The sequence below is a fragment of the Nerophis ophidion genome, linkage group LG01 (assembly GCF_033978795.1).
Source record: "Nerophis ophidion isolate RoL-2023_Sa linkage group LG01, RoL_Noph_v1.0, whole genome shotgun sequence".
NCBI classification, from domain to species: domain Eukaryota; kingdom Metazoa; phylum Chordata; class Actinopteri; order Syngnathiformes; family Syngnathidae; genus Nerophis; species Nerophis ophidion.
In genome coordinates, this window is record NC_084611.1 from 15,330,323 (window position 1) to 15,352,822 (window position 22,500).

The 22,500-nt window shown below is 38.4% G+C and overlaps 1 protein-coding gene across 1 annotated transcript in view; it reads right to left on the reverse strand.

The window, feature by feature from the left end:
• LOC133550926 (CCN family member 1-like) overlaps positions 1-22,500 on the reverse strand; it is a 23,758-nt gene that overhangs the window by 561 nt on the left and 697 nt on the right. Inside the window, exons 2-5 of the mRNA XM_061897089.1 lie at positions 13,602-13,815; positions 11,726-12,061; positions 8,617-8,813; positions 1-5,400 (exon numbers count right to left, since the gene is read on the reverse strand). The exon at positions 1-5,400 is cut by the window's left edge and continues 561 nt beyond it. Coding sequence (XP_061753073.1) covers positions 5,092-5,400; positions 8,617-8,813; positions 11,726-12,061; positions 13,602-13,815 — 1,056 coding nt within the window. The 3' untranslated portion in view covers positions 1-5,091. The remainder of the gene's footprint in view (positions 5,401-8,616; positions 8,814-11,725; positions 12,062-13,601; positions 13,816-22,500) is intronic.

Consider the following 22,500-nt stretch of genomic DNA (forward strand, 5'->3'; position numbering starts at 1 on the left):
TGCTAAATTCAAGATCACTTTTACGTTTTTAAAGCTTACATTTTAAGACTTATTCCAAAAAAATCTTACAAAGATTACAAACATAAAAAGCATGTATTCATTGTTTTTTTTAGTCTTTTCTGTGACTATCTGTCCCTTCATTTCTGTTTGTTTCCTTGTTTTTGTATGTACTTCCGATCAGTGCTCTTATTTTGGTTTCCACTTCCTGTTTGTTCTCCTGAGCACTGTGTTGGTTCACTCACCTGCTGTTGATTGGCACCTGGTCCACACCTGCGGCCAATCAGCATATGTCTATTTATGTTTCACTCGAGCACTCATTGCCCGAAGCTCACTTTATGTTGGTAACTATTACATGCAAGACTGCTTCCCTCTCTTACCTGCTCACCGTCCTCCTGGTTCAAAAACTGCAGCCATGCGAGTTCCTAACATTTTCAGGGGCGGCATTTCTTTTTCCGGTAAATAAGTTTGTTGGGTTGCTGTCTTTTTGAAAGAAACTTCGCAGCGTGCAGCCATTTCTTCCACGCTTGTTGCTGCAAAACCAAACCACTGACAACACTTTTCCTTTCTTTGGAGCAAACATCTCGCTCTCATTAGCATTATTCATGTTTTGCGGGGCATGTGAATTTCTGCCAAAGAAAAAAAACAACAATTTTTTTTTTCTAAATTGCCTGCAACAATAAAACTGGAACATATCCATAATGATTTACAAACCCCGTTTCCATATGAGTTGGGAAATTGTGTTAGATGTAAATATAAACGGAATACAATGATTCGCAAATCCTTTTTGACCCATTTTCAGTTGAATGCACTACAAAGACAACATATTTGATGTTCAAACTCCTAAACTTTATTTATTAATTTTTTTTTTGCCAATAATAATTAACCTAGAATTTCAATGGCTGCAACACGTGCCAAAGTAGTTGGGAAAGGGCATGTTCACCACTGTATTACATCACCTTTTCTTTTAACAACACTCAATAAACGTTTGGGAACTGAGGAAACTAATTGTTGAAACTTTGAAAGTGGAATTCTTTCCCATTCTTGTTTTATGTAGAGCTTCAGTCGTTCGACAGTCCGGGGTCACATGCGCCACACATTTTCAATGGGAGACAGGTCTGGACTGCAGGCGGGCCAGGAAAGTACCCGCACTATTTTACTACGAAGCCATGCTGTTGCAAGCACATGCTGAATGTGGCTTGGCATTGTCTTGCTGAAATAAGCAGGGGCGTCCATGAAAAAGACGGGGCTTAGATGGCAGCATATTTTGTTCCAAAACCTGTATGTACCTTTCAGCATTAATGGTACCTTCACAGATGTGTAAGTTACGCATGCTTTGGGCACTAATTCACCCCCATACCATCACAGATGCTGGCTTTTGAACTATGCGTCGATAACAGTCTGGATGGTTCGCTTCCCTTTTGGTCCGGATGACACGATGTCGAATATTTCCAAAAACAATTTGAACAGAACACTTTTCCACTTTGCATCAGTCCATTTTAAATAATCTCGGGCCCAGAGAAGCCGGCGTGTTTCTGGATGTTGTTGATAAACGGCTTTCACTTTGCATGGTAGAGCTAATTTAACTTGCACTTACAGATTTGCAATTTAGTGACAGTGGTTTTCTGAAGTGTTCCTGAGCCCATGTGGTGATATCCTTTAGAGATTGATGACGGTTTTTGATACAGTGCCGTCTGAGGGATCCATGGTCACGGTCATTCAATGTTGGTTTCCGGCCATGCCGCTTACGTGGAGTGATTTCTCCAGATTCTCTGAACCTTTTGATGATATTATGGAGCGTAGATGTTGAAATCCCTTAAATTCTTGCAATTGCACTTTGAGAAACGTTGTTCTTAAAATGTTTGACTATTTGCTCATGCAGTTGTGGACAAAGGGGTGTACCTCGCCCCATCCTTTCTTGTGAAAGATTGAGCATTTTTTGGGAAGCTGCTTTTATACCCAATCATGGCACCCACCTGTTCCCAATTAGCCTGCACACCTGTGGGATGTTCCTGATAAGTGTTTGATGAGCATTCCTCAATTTTATCAGTATTTATCGCCACCTTTCCCAACTTCTTAGTCACGTATTGCTGGCATCACGTTCTAAAGTTAACGATTATTTGCAACAAAAAAAATGTTTATCAGTTTGAACATCAAATATGTTGTCTTTGTAGCATATTCAACTGATTATGGGTTGAAAATAATTTGCAAATCATTGTATTCCGTTTATATTTACATTAACAAAATTTCCCAACTCATATGGATACGGGGTTTGTATTAACCGGGCCTAAAAGAGAGGCAGAATGTCAAAAAAAATCCAGGGATGGATTTTGGTGGGAGAGGTCTCTGCCTGTCAAGTGCAGCAAAATGTACAAATAAATAATAAAATAGGTATCAGTACAACAGTCTCAATGAGGGTGGGTGGGACTTAAAGGCCAACTGAAAGGAGATGTTTTTATTTAAACTTGTCAATTCTATGTGTCATACTTGATCATTTCGCGATATTGCCATATTTTTGCTGAAAGGATTTAGTAGAGAACATCCACGAAAAACTTCGCAACTTTCGGCGCTAAGAGAAAAGCCCTGCCTCTACCGGAAGTCGCAGACGATGACGTCACACGTTGAGGGCTCCTTACATATTCACATTGTTTTTAATGGGAGACTCCAACAAAAAGTGCTATTCGGACCTGGAAAACGACAATTTCCCCATTAATTTGAGCGAGGATGAAAGAGTCGTGTTTGAGGATATTGATAGCGACGGACTAGAAAAAAAAAAGATTAAAAAAAAAAAAAGTAAAAAAAAACGCGATTGCATTGGGACGGATTCCGATGTTTTTAGACACATTTACTAGGATAATTCTGGGAAATCCCTTATCTTTCTATTGCAGGGGTAGGGAAACTATGGCTCTATAGCCAGATGTGGCTCTTTTGATGACTGCACCTGGCTCTCAGATAAATCTTAGCTGACATTGCTTAACACGGTAAGTAATGAAAAATTCCGCTGGTAATCACAGTGTCAAAAATAACGTTCAAAATATAAAACATTCTCAGGCATTTTAATCCCTCCGTCCGGTTTCTACCGCACCGGTTCAAGAAGTCGCATTAATGGTAAGAAGTATCTTATTTATTGTTGGTTAGCTTCAGAATAATGTCATTAAAAAGAATAAGAGACTTATTATACTCTAAAAATGTTGATCTTAGTTAAAAATGCATGCATTTAGTTGTATTCAGTCTTAAAAAAAAATATGACATGGCGCTCACGGAAATGCTTTTAAAATATTTGGCTTGTATGGCTCTCTCAGCCAAAAAGGTTCCCGACCCCTGTTCTATTGTGTTGCTAGTGTTTTAGTGAGTTATATAGTACCTGATAGTCGGAGGTGTACGTCCACGGGTGTCTTGACGCCAATGTCTCAGGGGAGTCGATGGCAGCTTTATGGACGGCACAAGCTCAGCTGATCCCAGGTAAGAACTGAATTTTTAACCACAATTTTCTCACCGAAACCTGCTGGTTGACATTCCGTCTTGATCCATGTTGGCTTGACCGCTCTCTGATCCATAGTAAAGTTTCACCTCCGGGAATTTTAAACAAGGAATCACCGTGTGTTTGTGTGGCTAAAGGCTAAAGCTTCCCAACTCCATCTTTCTACTGGGGACGGCGTGGCGCAGTGGGAGAGTGGCCGTGCGCAACCCGAGGGTCCCTGGTTCAATTCCCACCTAGTACCAACCTCGTCACGTCCTGAGCAAGACACTTCACTCTTGCTCCTGATGGGTGCTGGTTGGCGCCTTGCATGGCAGCTCCCTCCATCAGTGTGTGAATGTGTGTGTGCATGGGTAAATGTGGAAGTAGTGTCGAAGCGCTTTGAGTACCTTGAAGGTAGAAAAGCGCTATACAAGTACAACCCATTTATCATTTATATAGCGCTTTTTCTCTAGTGACTCAAAGCGCTTTACATAGTGAAACCCAATATCTAAGTTACATTCAAACCAGTGTGGGTGGCACTGGCAGCAGGTGGGTAAAGTGTCTTGCCCAAGGACACAACGGCAGTGACTAGGATGGCGGAAGCGGGAATCGAACCTGCAACCCTCAAGTTGCTGGCACGGCCACTCTACCAACCGAGCTAAAGTGACTTCTCCAATATTAATTGAACAAATTGCAAAAGATTCAGCAACACAGATGTCCAAAATACTGTGTAATTATGCCGTTAAATCGGTGCGGCGTCTTCAGTAATGCGGACGTTGTATCGATCCGTTGTGGTGAAGAAGGAGCTGAGCCGGAAGGCAAAGCTCTCAATTTACCAGTCGATCTACGTTCCCATCCTCACCTATGGTCATGAGCTTTGGGTCATGACCAAAAGGATAAGATCACGGGTACAAGCGGCCGAAATGAGTTTCCTCCGCCGTGTGGAGGAAACTTAGAGATAGGGTGAGAAGCTCTGCCATCCGGGAGGAACTCAAAGTAAAGCCGCTGCTCCTTCACATCGAGAGGAGCCAGATGAGGTGGTTCGGGCATCTGGTCAGGATGCCACCCGAACGCCTCCCTAGGGAGGTGTTTAGGGCACGTCCAACCGGTAGGAGGCCACGGGGAAGACCCAGGACACGTTGGGAAGACTATGTCTCCCGGCTGGCCTGGGAACGCCTCGGGATCCCCCGGGAAGAGCTAGACGAAGTGGCTGGGGAGAGGGAAGTCTGGGTTTCCCTGCTTAGGCTGCTGCCCCCGCGACCCGACCTCGGATAAGCGGAAAAAGATGAATGGATGGATGGATGGATGGATATGCCGTTAAAGCAGACGACTTTTAGCTGTGTGTGTGTGCGCAGCGCTCATATTTCCTAAAAACCCGTGACGTCTTGCGAACACGTCATTATTACACGACGTTTTCAAGACGAAACTCCCGGGAAATTTAAAATTGTAATTTAGTAAACTAAAAAGGCCGTATTGGCATGTGTTGCAATGTTAATATTTCACCATTGATATATAAACTATCAGACTGCGTGGTGGGTAGTAGTGGGTTTCAGTAGGCCTTTAAAGTGCAAGCGGGTATGTTGCCAAGAGCGGCTTCAAGGGGGGTGGACGCATGGTCTTTGGGGCCCGACGGGTCAGTGCCTGAAGGTGTGAATGTCATTGTGGAGGCTGAGCGAGGGCCCCGAAGGCCGGCTGTGCGCCCGGCAACTTTGGCTGCAGCTGCAGCGCTGGATCCACATCATGTCCCTGGAGAAGCTCTCGCCATCGGCGCAGAGGAAGCGCAGCCGCACGGTGCGTGAGGCGGACGGCGCGCAACAGCGGCCGTCCGCGCAGGACCCGCAGGCGCGAGGGCGGTAGCGCCGTCGGGTGGAGCATCCGGCGAAGCTCACCTGCACCGGCTCCCGCGGCCGAACAGTTCTCTGGCACTTCTTTCCCCGCTTACCCTGGAAAGAAATGTCATGGCGGTCACTGGGAGCTGATTTTAAGATAACATTTACGTGTTAATCTTGTTTCAATAAATCTTACCAAGACAGATTTATTTTGCTCATTACTAGCATTAATAACTTGTATCAATTGTTCTTTAGTCTTTTCAAGGGCACCATTTTTGTGCAGTGAATAAGTTTGTTGCGTTGCTGTCTTTTTGAAAGAAACTTTGCAGCGTGCAGCCATTTGTTCCACGCCTGATGCCGCAAAACCTAACCACTGACAACACTTTTCCTTTCTTTGGAGCAAACGTCTCACTCTGATGAGCGTTAGCATTAGCCAGTCTCGTCGAAGGTTCGGCGCGACACGCCTTGGTTTTAGGGTCACTGTGGCGACTTGTCCACTTCCGCCCGAATTAAGTGAAGTGAATTGTGAATTATATTTTATATAGCGCTTTTTCTCTAGTGACTCAAAGCATAGTGAAAACCCAATATCTAATTTTTACATTTAAACCAGTGTGGGTGGCACTGGGAGCAGGTGGGTAAAGTGTCTTGCCCAAGGACACAACGGCAGTGACTAGGATGGCGGAAGCGGGGATCGAACCTGCAACCCTCAAGTTGCTGGTTGCAGCTGAGATTTTTACATTTAAACCAGTGTGGGTGGCACTGGGAGCAGGTGGGTAAAGTGTCTTGCCCAAGGACACAACGGCAGTGACTAGGATGGCGGAAGCGGGGATCGAACCTGCAACACTCAAGTTGCTGGTTGCAGCTGAGATAGGCTCCAGCGACCCCAAAAGGGACAAGTGGTAGAAAATAGATGAAAGGATGGATGGGTTTGGTTCATTTTGGGTGCAGCAGGGGGACAAAATATTAACAGTTTGTAGAAAAAGCTTTAAAAGTTTTTAAAATGACATAATTTTTTATATCAGACAAGAACACAGTTATTTTTTTCATGCATTCTAAGTCGTAAAATACGGCAAGTAAGAGGTGGCTAACAATGCAGCTAATGAGTCCATAAACCCCCCTAAAAAACATTAAAAAATGGCCAACAATATTCCATGTACATGTTGTAAACTGATTATTAACCAAGTATTAGCGATATTGTTTTTTTTGTACGCGCAAACACTGAGGAACTACTTTTAGCTGCGCCCTGATGTAACTAGCTTATGCTGCTATATTGACCTGTTGAGCTGCTGCATCCCGTCTGAGTCGGTGAAAGTTGATTCTAGATCAGGGGTGTCAAACGTACGGCCCGCAAACAGGTTTTATCCGGCCCGCGGGATGAGTTAGCGAAGTATAAAAATGAGCTGAAATTTTTGAATGAAAAAACTGCTGTTCTAAATGTGTCCACTAGATGTCACAGTAGCAATTATTTGTATCTTTCTAGATTATGTTACGTATGGAAGAAAGAAAACAAAACACGTCAGTGCACCAGTCGAGGAAAATGATCAAACTACATAAATAACATCCTGTAATTTGATTTTATAGTTTTTATCCTGATGTTTTGAAAATGAGTTGACTGATGAACATTATCACATAATTTATTCAGAAAATATGCAGCTAATGAGTCCATAAAACCCCCCAAAAACATAAAAAAATGGCCAACAATACTCCATGTACATGTTGTAATCTGATTATTAACCAAGATTTAGCGATATTGTTTTTTTGTACGCGCCAACACTGAGGAACTACTTTTAGCTGCGCCGTGATGTAACTAGCTTATGCTGCTATATTGACCTGTTGAGCTGCTGCATCCCGTCTGAGTCGGTGAAAGTTGATTCTAGATCAGGGGTGTCAAACGTACGGCCCACAAACAGGTTTTATCCGGCCCGCGGGATGAGTTTGCGAAGTATAAAAATGAGCTGAAATTTTTGAATGAAACAACTGCTGTTCTAAATGTGTCCACTATATGTCACAGTAGCAATTTTTTGTATCTTTCTAGATTATGATACATATGGAAGAAAGAAAAAAAAAACACGTCAGTGCACCAGTCGAGGAAAATGAGCAAACTACATAAATAACATCCTGTAATTTGATTTTGATATTTTTTTGATCCTGATAGATTTCAAACGAGTTGACTGATGAACATTATCACATAATATATTCAGAAAGTATAAATCACGATGTGGAGGGGGGGCGTGGCCTGCGGTCCTGCAACAAAGCGGGGTGTGCCAGGAGCGACTTCGAGATCAGCGACAGGTGCGTAGATGGCCCACCTGGGCGTGCTTAACTAATCACCTGTCGCTCTGTTAAAGGCAGCAGCCGGGAAGGAGAGAGGGGTGGTTGATGGTGGAGCACGAGCCAGAGCGAGACTGACGAAAAGAAAATTGCTAAGAAGCACAAAGACAATTTATTGCAAAATAGAACATTTTCATAAAACTGGAAGAGCCTGGCATGTCGGTGAATGGTGATCCGAAAAACCCGGAAGCGCAAGTCTTCCACACACGACAAATAAAGATAGAATATTGGTCGCAACATCCATCCATCCATCCATTTTCTACCGCTTATTCATGTAAGTGTAAAATAACCCCGACAACATTATGATGTTTTTCTATTTTCAAACGAAGAAAACAATCTGTATTTGTCTTTATTTTTAAGTTACAGTATCTTGCCGTCTTTTTACCAGTTCGGCCCACTTGAAGTGAATTAGTGTATTATATTTATATAGCGCTTTTCTCAAGTGACTCAAAGCGCTTTACTTAGTGAAACCCAATATCTAAGTTACATGTAAACCAGTGTGGGTGGCACTGGGAGCAGGTGGGTAAAGTGTCTTGCCCAAGGACACAACGGCAGTGACTAGGATGGCGGAAGCGGGAATCGAACCTGGAACCCTCAAGTTGCTGGCACGGCCACTCTACCAACCGAGCTATGCCGCCCATAGTCCCACTTGGGAAAGATTTTTCTCCATGATCTAAAATTAGTTCGACACCCCTGTTCTAGATGATAAATCATGCCTCTCACCTGGATAGTAGAAGGTTGTGGACGTAATCTGACAAGTTGGTCAACTTTGACATCCAACTTAGACCCGGTTTTGGCCAGAAAGACGCGAAAAGACGCTCGATTGAGCAAAAAAAAAATTTTTAACCCTTTGTTTGAAAAAATATTTACAAATTTAGTGTGGGTTAATATATGTAAAACAAATTTTCTCTTTTAAAATGTAGTGGGTGTGGCTTATAGACCCGGTGCGTCCTTTAGTCCAGGATATACGGTACTCGGAGAGTTTTTTTCATTGCGTACCCAAGTAGCGAGAGGAAGCTCCGGGTCACACTGCCGTATCTGACACAGCCTGGTTTCTCCCATCAGCTGACAGTCTGGGTTGCTATTGGTCACGCGGCTTGACAGGCCCATCCCACAGGAGGCGGAGCATTCTGTCCACGCCGTGGTTTGCGCCAAACATCTGGACCCCGGCGACGCCTCAGAGACGGAGAATGAATCTGTGAAACATACGAAAAGGTCCCATTTCGAGTGGAAGTGAAACAGGAAGTAGTGAGTGGATTTCAGCGACTCAGCATCTGTGTTGTCGCTGATGAAGACTGCAAAGGACTGAGGGAATGAAGTATTAGTGATTCTTAAAGAGTTTTATCTAACACATCAGCAAACTATTCAAAATGTTTGTATTTGATTAAGGGAAATAAGTGTTTGAGAATACAAAAAGTAGTTTAGTATTTAGGGATCTGAACTGAGAATTGGTATGTCAGACTTAGCCCTGTCTTGGTTTAACTCTTATCTTACTGATAGGATGCAGTGTGTCTCCCATAACAATGTGACCTCGGACTACGTTAAGGTAACGTGTGGAGTTCCCCAGGGTTCGGTCCTTGGCCCTGCACTCTTCAGCATCTACATGCTGCCGCTAGGTGACATCATACGCAAATACGGTGTTAGCTTTCACTGTTATGCTGATGACACCCAACTCTACATGCCCCTAAAGCTGACCAACACGCCGGATTGTAGTCAGCTGGAGGCGTGTCTTAATGAAATTAAACAATGGATGTCCGCTAACTTTTTGCAACTCAACGCCAAAAAAACGGAAATGCTGATTATCGGTCCTGCTAGACACCGAACTCTATTTAATAATACAACTCTAACATTTGACAACCAAACAATTAAACAAGGCGACACGGTAAAGAATCTGGGTATTATCTTCGACCCAACTCTCTCCTTTGAGGCACACATTAAAAGCGTTACTAAAACGGCCTTCTTTCATCTCCGTAACATCGCTAAAATTCGCTCCATTCTGTCCACTAAAGACGCTGAGATCATTATCCATGCGTTTGTTACGTCTCGCCTCGACTACTGTAACGTATTATTTTCGGGTCTCCCCATGTCTAGCATTAAAAGATTACAGTTGGTACAAAATGCGGCTGCTAGACTTTTGACAAGAACAAGAAAGTTTGATCACATTACGCCTGTACTGGCTCACCTGCACTGGCTTCCTGTGCACTTAAGATGTGACTTTAAGGTTTTACTACTTATGTATAAAATACTACACGGTCTAGCTCCATCTTATCTTGCCGGTTGTATTGTACCATATGTCCCGGCAAGAAATCTGCGTTCAAAGGACTCCGGCTTATTAGTGATTCCCAAAGCCCAAAAAAAGTCTGCGGGCTATAGAGCATTTTCCGTTCGGGCTCCAGTACTCTGGAATGCCCTCCCGGTAACAGTTCGAGATGCCACCTCAGTAGAAGCATTTAAGTCTCACCTTAAAACTCATTTGTATACTCTAGCCTTTAAATAGACTCCCTTTTTAGACCAGTTGATCTGCCGTTTCTTTTCTTTTTCTTCTATGTCCCTCTGTGTATCGGCTGGGGACATCTCTGCGCTGCTGGTCCGCTACCCTTGGGATGGTTTCCTGCTGGCTCCGCTGTGAACGGGACTCTCGCTGCTGTGTTTGGACTGGACTCTCGCGACTGTGTTGTATCCATTGTGGATTGAACTTTCACAGTATCATGTTAGACCCGCTCGACATCCATTGCTTTCCTCCTCTCTAAGGTTCTCATAGTCATCATTGTCACCGACGTCCCACTGGGTCATTATTGTCACCAATGTCCCACTGGGTGTGAGTTTTCCTTGCCCTTATGTGGGCCTACCGAGGATGTCGTGGTGGTTTGTGCAGCCCTTTGAGACACTAGTGATTTAGGGCTATATAAGTAAACATTGATTGATTGATTGATTGAGGATGTCGTTGTGGCTTGTGCAGCCCTTTGAGACATTTGTGATTTTCTTATAAATAAACATTGATTGATTGATTGATAGTATTTAGTAGGGGTGCCCCAAAAAATTATTTTTGAATGAACCACGAGTGTTAATTAATTTTAATCTTTCTTTTTTTTAATATGTCCTGTCCAGCCACTCAGACAAATCATATTGTTGATGTAGATGATCTATATCTGTTATACACATGTACTTTAGTAAGTAAGTGTTGTATACTTCTCTTGTTGCCTTATTTCTATTTGACTTCATCAAATGTTTGGCTAGAATTTTATTATATGTATATATATATATATATATATACACGTATATATATATATATATATATATATATATATACATATACAAACATATATATACATACACATATTTATATATACACACAAATATACATACATATATATATATACACATAAATATATATATATTTATATATATATATATATATTTATGTATATATATATACACATATACATATATATACATACACAGATATATATACACACACATACACATATATATATACACATACATATCTACACACATATGTATATATACAGACACATATATATACACATATATGTATATACACATATATATACATATATGATATACATATATATGTTTATATATATACACACATATATATATATATACATACACAGATATATATACACACACACACACATATATATATACACACACATATCTACACACACATATATATATGTATATACAGACACATATATATACACATATGTATATACACATATATATACATATATGATATACACGTATATATACATATATATACACGTATATATACATATATATGTACATATACATATATATATATATGTATATATATATATATGTATATATATATGTATATATATATACGTATATACACACACATATATATATATATATATATATATTAATATATACCTATGTGCGTGTGTGGGTATACATGTATATATAAGTGTATGTGTGGGTATATGTACGTATTAAATGTGTGTGTGGATATACATGTATATATAAGTGTGTGTGAGTGGGTATACATGTATATATAAGTGTGTGTGTGTGTGCGTGTGCGTGTGTGTGTGTGTGTGTGTGTGTGTACGAGTGACAAGGTCACCTGTGAACTTGGGTGGGACCAGCAGCAAGTTACTGATGCGGTTGGGGGGAAGAGTGTCCGGCAGAGGGGAGAGTGGCGGCTCCTCTGGTTCCTCCTCCTCCTCTCCGATGCGGTTGTCATGGTCACAGAGCCATTCCTCGCAGCAGGCGTGCTCGGCCTTTGCCAGCCGGGGCCGCGGGCAGCGCCGGTCGGGCGGGGGCAGAAGGTGAGGGCAGAGGGGCGTGCAGCCCACCACCGCGTCAATGCAGGTGCACTGGTGCCGGCAGCTGGGCTGGAAGTTCTCGCCGTGTTGGTACACGTGGCCGCCGAAGTCGCAGGGCAGGCCGTGTGCCTCCGCTGTCGTCACGCAGGCCGGAAAGACAAATGAGGAGGAAAACATTGTTGACGTAAAACACGCGGGGCCTCCCTACTTTGTACACGGAGGGCCACACACTGAACAGTCACAGCACGCGGTGGCCATCTGGATATTGTTCATTTTCTAAACAAACCTTTATATTATAGATATAATTGTATTGCATAATTGTGTGTGTGTGTGTGTGTGTGTGTGTGTGTGTGTGTGTGTATAAAAATACATGTACATATATATATATATATATATATATATATATATATATATATATATATATATATATATATATATATATACATACATATACAGTGGGGCACAAAAGTATTTAGTCAGCCACCAATTGTGCAAGTTCTCCCACTTAAAATGATGACAGAGGTCTGTAATTTTCATCATAGGTACACTTCAACTGTGAGAGACAGAATGTGAAAAAAAAAATCCAGGAATTCACATTGTAGGAATTTTAAAGAATTTATTTGTAAATTATGGTGGAAAATAAGTATTTGGTCAACCATTCAAAGCTCTCACTGATGGAAGGAGGTTTTGGCTCAAAAATTCATTCTTTCCTTAACACGGATCAATCGTCCTCTCCCCTTAGCAGAAAAAACAGCCCCAAAGCATGATGTTTCCACCCCCATGCTTCACAGTAGGTGTGGTGTTCTTGGGATGCAACTCAGTATTCTACTTCCTCCAAACACGACGAGTTGAGTTTATACCAAAATGGATACATGGATGATACAGCAGAGGATTGGGAGAATGTCATGTGGTCAGATGAAACCAAAATAGAACTTTTTGGTATAAACTCAACTCGTCGTGTTTGGAGGAAGAAGAACACTGAGTTGCATCCCAAGAACACCATACCTACTGTGAAGCATGGGGGTGGAAACATCATGCTTTGGGGCATATATATACATATATATATATATATATATATATATATATACACATACATGTAGTTTCATGTTTGCTTTGTCTTTTTTATGCCCTTTTTACAAAAGAAAACTTTATTTTTTAATGGCAAACGCACAAAATCAGCATTATTTCCCCCCCAAAAATATTTCAAAGTGGAATATTTGATGTGAAATATTTGGAGTCCTGAATAGGTCAGAAGTTCGTAACATTTATTTTGATTACTTTTGACCAAAAACAACCTACATGGCAGTTTTGTGACGAGACAGACAATATCGCAACTTTTTCTTGCTACATTTAAGTGTGTTTAATTCTGACTTATGTATGGTGCTTGGACATTTTTATTAACATCCACAAAATTAGTAAGTGTGGACTTACTGTGTTGCTTGCATTTTGCACCGAGGTTGTGTGGACTGGGTCATATATGTCAATGCTGTGCTGATGACACTTTCATTAAAATTCATGGTCATTGACCTGTTTTACTCATGTTGTCCACAAGATGGCAACACAATTGCAGCAATGAAAACATTGAATATGTACAATGAAACTCTGCACTCCAAACAATAGTGTGTGTGTGTGTGTGTGTGTGTGTGTGTGTGTGTGTGTGTGTGTTGCGCTCACCTCGGCACAGTCCCCTGTCAGGGAGTCCTCCCGCCCCCAGGTGGCAGCGCAGCCCCTTGATGTGGTCGCAGGGCTGGCTGGCGCTGCAGTCCTCGTTGAACTGCCTGGCGCACCTTCTGCAGCAACCACAGCTGTCACTCACCAGGCTGACACCTGGCGGACACGCCCCCGACCAGGCGGCACACGAGCACACCGCCGGGCATTCGCCATCAGCCTGAGGAGCGAAGTGGGGTCAGAGGGCAGAGGTCAGACGACGACGAACGAGCGGAACGAGTGTGTATGACAAGTGTGTATGATGTGTGTGTATGATGAGTGTGTATGTTGAGTGTATGATGAGTGTGTATGATGTGTGTGTATGATGAGTGTGTATGACGAGTGTGTATTATTTGTGTGTGTTTTATTTGAGTTTGCATGATGAGTGTGTATGATGAGTGTGTATGGTGAGTGTGTATGATGAGTGTGTATCTTGCGTGTATGATGAGTGTGAATGATCAGCGTGTATGATTAGTGTGTATGATGTGTGTGTATTATTTGTGTGTGTTTTATTTGAGTTTGCATGATGAGTGTGTATGATGAGTGTGTATGGTGAGTGTGTATGTTGAGTGTATGTTGAGTGTGTATGATGAGTGTGTATCTTGCGTGTATGATGAGTGTGAATGATCAGCGTGTATGATTAGTGTGTATGATGAGTGTGTATTATTTGTGTGTGTATGATGAGTGTGTATTATTTGTGTGTGTATGATGAGTGTGCCTGATGAGTGTGTACGATGAGTGTGTATGATGAGTGTGTGTGTATGATGAGCATGTATGATGAGCGTGCATGGTGAGTGTATTTTGAGTGTGTATGATGAGTGTGTATGATGAGTGTGTATTATTTGTGTGTGTATGATGAGTGTGCCTGATGAGTGTGTTTGATGAGTGTGTATGATGAGTGTGTATTATTTGTGTGTGTATGATGAGTGTGCCTGATGAGTGTGTATGATGAGTGTGTATGATGAGTGTGTGTATATGATGAGCATATATGATGAGCGTGCATGGTGAGTGTATTTTGAGTGTGTATGATGAGTGTGTATGAAGTGTGTGTATGATGAGCATGTGTGTTGCATGTATGATGAGTGTGTATGACGAGTGTGTATGATGAGTGTGTATTATTTGTGTGTGTATGATGAGTGTGCCTGATGAGTGTGTATGATGAGTGTGTATGATGAGTGTGTGTGTATGATGAGCATATATGATGAGCGTGCATGGTGAGTGTATTTTGAGTGTGTATGATGAGTGTGTATGAAGTGTGTGTATGATGAGCATGTATGTTGCATGTATGATGAGTGTGTATGACGAGTGTGTATGATGAGTGTGTATTATTTGTGTGTGTATGATGACTGTGTATGATGAGTGTGTATTATTTGTGTGTGTATGATGAGTGTATATGATGAATGTGTATTATTTGTGTGTGTATGATGAGTGTGTATGATGAGTGTGTATTATTTGTGTGTGTATGATGAGTGTGTATTATTTGTGTGTGTATGATGAGCATGTATGATGAGCGTGCATGGTGAGTGTATTTTGAGTGTGTATGATGAGTGTGTATGAAGTGTGTGTATGATGAGCATGTGTGTTGCATGTATGATGAGTGTGTATGACGAGTGTGTATGATGAGTGTGTATTATTTGTGTGTGTATGATGAGTGTGCCTGATGAGTGTGTATGATGAGTGTGTATGATGAGTGTGTGTGTATGATGAGCATATATGATGAGCGTGCATGGTGAGTGTATTTTGAGTGTGTATGATGAGTGTGTATGAAGTGTGTGTATGATGAGCATGTATGTTGCATGTATGATGAGTGTGTATGACGAGTGTGTATGATGAGTGTGTATTATTTGTGTGTGTATGATGACTGTGTATGATGAGTGTGTATTATTTGTGTGTGTATGATGAGTGTATATGATGAATGTGTATTATTTGTGTGTGTATGATGAGTGTGTATGATGAGTGTGTATTATTTGTGTGTGTATGATGAGTGTGTATTATTTGTGTGTGTATGATGAGTGTGCCTGATGAGTGTGTATGATGAGTGTGTATTATTTGTGTGTGTATCATGAGTGTGTATGATGAGTGTGTATTTGTGTGTGTATGATGAGTGTGTATGATGAATGTATTAAGTGTTTGTGTAGGATTAGTGTGTATTACGTGTGTGTGTATGATAAGTGTTTATTGCGTTGCATGTGCGTGTGATGAGTGTGTATGTCAGGGGTATCCAAACTTTTGCCACTGAGGGCCACACACTGAAAAATCAAAGCATGCTGGGGCCATTTTGATACATATATATAATTACACACACACATATGTAACACAAATCATACATATATATATACACATATATATACAAACCCTGTTTCCATATGAGTTGGGAAATTGTGTTAGATGTAAATATAAACAGAATACAATGATTTGCGAATCATTTTCAACCCATATTTAGTTGAATATGCTACTGATAAACTGATAAAAAAAAATTTTTTGCAAATAATAATTAACTTTATAATTTGATGCCAGCAACACGTGACAAAGAAGTTAAAAGAGGTGGCAATAAATACTGATAAAATTGAGAAATGCTCATCAAACACTTATATGGAACATCCCACAGGTGTGCAGGCTAATTGGGAACAGGTGGGTGCCATGATTGGGTATAAAAGCAGCTTCCATGAAATGCTAAGTAATTCACAAACAAGGATGGGGCGAGGGTCACCAATTTGTAAGCAAATTGTCGAACAGTTTTAGAACAACATTTCTCAACGAGCTATTGCAAGGAATTTAGGGATTTTACTATCTACGGTCCGTAAAATCATCAAAAAGTTCAGAGAATCTGGAGAAATCACTGCACGTAAGCGATTATATTATGGATATTACGGTACTGCATCAAAAACCGACATCAGTATGTAAAGGATATCACCACATGGGCTCAGGAACACTTCATAAAACCACTGTCAGTAACTACAGTTGGTTGCTACATCTGTAAGTGCAAGTTAAAACTCTACTATGCAAAGCAAAACCCATTTATCAACAACACCAAAGAACGCCTCTGGCTTCTCTGGGCCCGAGCTCATCTAAGATGGACTGATGCAAAGTGGAAAAGTATTCTGTGGTCTGACAAGTCCACATTTCATATTATTTTTGGAAACTGTGGACGTTGTGTCCTCCGGAACAAAGAGGAAAATAACCATCCGGATTGCTATAGGCGCAAAGTTCAAAAGCCAGCATCTGTGATGGTATGGGGGTGTATTAGTGCCCAAGGCATGGGTAACTTACACATCTGTGAAGGCACCATTAATGCTGAATGGTCCATACAGGTTTTGGAGCAACATATGTTGTCATCCAAGCAACGCTATCATGGACGCCCCTGCTTATTTCAGCAAGACAATGCCAAGCCACGTGTTACAACAGCGTGGTTTCGTAGTAAAAGAGTGCGGGTACTTTCGTGGCCCGCCTGCAGTCCAGACCTGTCTCCCATCGAAAATGTTTGGCGCATTGTGAAGCGTAAAATATGACAGCGGAGACCCGGGACTGTTGAACGACTGAAGCTCTACATAAAACAAGATTGAGAAAGAATTCCACTTTCAAAGCTTCAACAATTAGTTTCCTCAGTTCCCAAACATTTATTGAGTGTTGTTAAAAGAAAAGGTGATGTAACACAGTGGTGAACATGCCCTTTCAAAACTACGTGTTGCAGCCATGAAATTCTAAGTTGAAAAGGACTTGCAAATCATTGTATTCCGTTTATATTTACGTCACAATTTCCAACGCTTATGGAAACGGGGTTTGTATACATATACATATATATGTATGTATATATATATATGTGTATATATATATATATATATATATATATATATATATACACATATATATGCATATATATATATATGTATATACACACATATATATACATATATACAAATACACATATATGTATATACATACATATATACTTATATATATATATGTATGTGTGTAAATATATATATATATATACATATATACAAATACACATATATGTATATACATACATATATACATATACACTTTATATATATATATATATATATGTATATATGTATGTGTGTATATATATACATATATATATACACATACATATATATACACACATATATACATATATACAAATACACATATATGTATATACATACATATACACATATACACTTATATATACAGTTTATATATATATATATATATATATATATATATATATATGTATACACATACATATATATACACACACATATATAAATATATACAAATACACATATATGTATATACATACATATATACATATACACTTATATATACAGTATATATATATATATATATATATATATATATATATATATATATATAGACACATATATATATACACATACACATATATACACATGTATATATACACCATCCATCCATCCATCCATTTTCTACTGCTTATTCCCTTTTGGGGTCACGGGGGGCGCTTGGGCCTATCTAAGCTACAATCGGGCGGAAGGCGGGGTACACCCTGGACAAGTCGCAGGGCCAACACACACACATACATATACAATTTAGTTGTCTGTCGATATATAAAGTATTTTTTTCATGTTAATGTTTCCAAAGGTCATTAAAAATCACTAAAAGTAATTAAATGGATTTTGCGTAAGTAAAGGCCTTGAAGAGGATTAAAAAGCATCAAATACGACGTCTAGAGCAGGGATTCACAACAAGTTTTTCGTGTACCTTTAGTGGTACCCGGGCGCCATCCAGTAGTGCACCAAATAATCACTTCATTAAATATAATAGACTGTATTTGATCAATCAATTATGTACAGTGTTTTAAAATCCTATTTTCAAACACAGTGTTACTGTTCAAACCGGGTGTAACATTACAATGCCCAAAATTATTAGATATACTTGTTAAACAAGATCTCTGCTCGGTTTTTAATGACTACTTAGGCCTACTACTCTACCGTATTTAAATGTTGCTCATTATGATGGAACAAAGAACTTAGTGAAAAAAGTTTGCCAACTGTTTATCTGGATAAAAATGTCACACAATTGCAATTGGCATCAAAAAACGACAACAAACCAAACCACCAGTTTTTCCAATTATGGGAAAAAGTGCACTTCAACGTCTTCAACATTTATTGAAGTGCACAGAAATTGAAAGTTTATTTTGTTGTTATGTTTGTTTTACTATTTGGGATTAAGCTACTGACCTTGCAGTTACAATGGTAACTTTACAACAGTAATGAAAAACATGTTTATTGCGTTTGAAAGGGTTGCTTGCATTAATATTAGGATGTAGTCTGATTACATTAGTGTTTTTTTCGGCCACAGTTTTTGTAAACTTGACATCGTTATCCTTTTCAAACACTCACAATTGTACCTGTACGGACAAATGTATGCTTTTGAGCAAGTATAATAACCACCTGCAGTAAGACATGGGTATTACAATTCTTTTAAGTTGCTTTTCAAAACACACTAATGTGAATGCCTTTTTGTCAAAACCCTGTTTGTATTGCAAAAACACAAAATATGCAATATTTCCCCCCCAAAAATGCCAAAGTGTGATATTTGATGTGAAGTCTTAGAGCCTTAAATATGTCAATAATTTATGATAACATTGATTTTAATTTATTATTATTTGTTGAGCAATGACTGTTTTTTTTTTTTAAACAAACATTAAAATGTTTGGGAATCTAAAAGGGTCCTCCTCATAAAAGTGTTAAAAATAAGTCAATTGTTTCATTTTTGTATTTATTTGTCTTCTAACACTTAAATCCCTAAATCAACTTCAGGTCCATCTGTTGATTGTAAGTTTGTATGATTTTTTTTTCATGTTTTTTTAATGTGTGTGTGTTTAATGTGTGTATAATAATTGATGTAAAGGAATTAGAACCTGGAGTATGTCAATAATTCACAACATTGATTTTGATTCATTATTATTTTTGAGCAATGACAGTTTAAAAAAAAAAAAAAATCCCACTAAAATTATTGTGGATCCAAAAGGGTCCCACTCATCAAAGTGTTCAAAATAAATAAATAAATAAATGGGTTTTACTTGTATAGCGCTTTTCTACCTTCAAGGTACTCAAAGCGCTTTGACACTACTTCCACATTTACCCATTCACACACACATTCACACACTGATGGAGGGAGCTGCCATGCAAGGCGCCAACCAGCACCCATCAGGAGCAAGGGTGAAGTGTCTTGCTCAGGACGCAACGGACGTGACGAGGTTGGTACTAGGTGGGAATTGAACCAAGGACGCTCAGGTTGCGCACGGCCACTCTCCCCACTGCGCCACGCCGATGATGAGTCATATTATTATTCTTTTTTTTATTCTCAACGCTGAAATATGTAGATCCACTTCAGAACTATTCGTTGACATAAATGTTTTAACTATTAGTTCATGTTTTGGTTGATTTTATAACCTATTTGTCAAATAAAACTTTTTTATGACAAAAACACACAATATTAAATATTTCCCCGACAAAAAATAAAAGTGGAATATTTAATGTGAAGTAATTGGAGCCTTAAATATGGCAATAATTCATAAAAACATTTATTTATTTATTTGACGGTTTAAAAAAATGCCACTAAAATTCTCATGGATCCAAAAGGGTCCAACACTAATAAAAATGTTGAAATGTTGTTGTTGTTTTTTTTCTTCAAATCTCAACATTTAATTTTTATATCAACTTCAGAGCTATCTGTTGATTATAGATATTTTATATGTCTTATTTTTTGTAATACAGAAATAAACTAAAATTCTTGGGGATCCAAAAGGGTCCAACTTATGTAAAATGTTAAAAATATGTCATACTTGGGTTTTTTTTACTCTCCACCCGTAATCTCTGGATCAACTTCATCAACTTCTGTCGATTATGAGTTGTTTTAATTTACTTTTTTTTTTTTTTATGCATAGATTTTTAGCGACATTTTCAAAATAAAGTCCCACTAAAATTTTGGGGGATCCAAAAAGGTGCCACTCATAAATGTGTTAAGAAATAGGTCTTACACATTTTTTTACGTATTTAGTTTCAAGGCTTAAATCCCTAGGTCAACTTCTGACCTATTTGTTGATAGAAATATTTTAATTATAATATATTTAATGTCAAAGTGGAATATTTGAAGTGAAGTAATTGGGGCATTCACTAAGTCAATAATAATTGATTTTGATTCATTATTTTTTTATTTTTTTTTAGCAATGACACTTTTTTTTAAAAATTCCACTAAAATTATTGAAGATCCAAAGGTTCATACTCTTAAAAGTGTTGAAGTCTTTGGGGATTTTTTTTTTATACACATTTTTTTTAATGCACAGATTGTAATTTTTTGTTACATTTTCAAAACAAAATCCCATTAAAATTCTTGGGGATCCAAAAGGGCCCCAGTCATAAAAATCTATATATAAAAAAAGGTTTTATATTGTTTTTTTGTTTTTACTTTCAAAGCTTAAATCCCAAGATCAACGTGTGACCTATTTGTTGATATAAATATTTTATTATTTTATTTATTTTTTGGTCTTTTTTATAACCTTTTTTTTTGTCAAATAAACTTTTTTTTATGGCAAAAACACAAAATATGCAACATTTTCCCACAAAAAAATGTCAAAGTGGAATGTTTGAAGTGAAGTAATTGGGGCCTTTGCTAAGTCAATAATAATAGATTTTTTTTATTTTTATTTTTTATTTTTTAGCAATGACAGTTAAAAAAAAATCTCACAAATTATTGAGGCTCCAAAGGGTCCTACTCTTAAAAGTGTTGATCAATGTTCAGGTTTTTTTTATATGCTTATTTTTTATGCATAGATTGTCATTTGTTGTGACATTTAAAAAAAAAAAAGAGAGAAAAAAAGTCACACTCAAATTCTTGGGGATCCGAAAGGGTCCCACTCATAAAAGTGTTAAAAAATAGGTCTTACATAATTTTTCTATGTCTTTATTTTCAACACTTAAATTCCTAGATCAACTTCTAACCTATTTGTTGATATAAATATTTTAATTATTATTTCATTTATTTGTTAAGCTTCTTTTTATAACTTGTTTTTTGTCAAATCAAAATTTATGGCAAAACACAAAATATGCACAAAAAATGTTAAAGCGGAATATTTAAAGTGAAGTAATTGGAGCCTTCATTAAGTCAATAATAATTGATTGTGATTCTTTTTTTTTTTTTTTTTTAGCAATGAGAGTTTTAAAAAATCCCACAAAAATTCTTGGGGCTCGAAACCGTCCTTCTCTTAAAAGTGTCGTTTACAAATGGTTATTATTTTTCATGTTTTTTTTTAAATATATATACATTCTTTTTTTTATGCGTGGATTGTAATTTTTTGTGACATTTTCAAAACAAAATCCCACTAAGATTCTTGAGGATCCAAAAGGGTCCCACTGATAAAAGTGTTAAATAGGTCCTATATAATTTTTTATGTTTTTACTTTCAACACTTAAATCCCTAGATCCATTTCAGACCGAATTGTTGATAGAAATATTTGAATTACCATTGCATTTATTTTTTTGTCCCTTTTTTTTATCAAGTAAAACTTTTTTTTCATGTCAAAAACACAAAACATGCAATATTTTCCCACCAAAAAATGTCAAAGTGGAATATTTGAAATGAAGTAATTGGTGGATTCACTAAATCAATAATTATTTATTTCGATTCATTATTATTTTTTTAACAATGACTGTTTTAAAAAAATCCCACTAAAATTTCCGGGATCCAAGAGGGTCCTACACTTAAAAGTGTTGATTATAAGTTTTTATTATTTTTCATGTTTTTTTTTTAATGTGGTTTATGTTTGTATGCATATACATTCATTTTAAATACTATTTCAAATGATTATGTTATATTT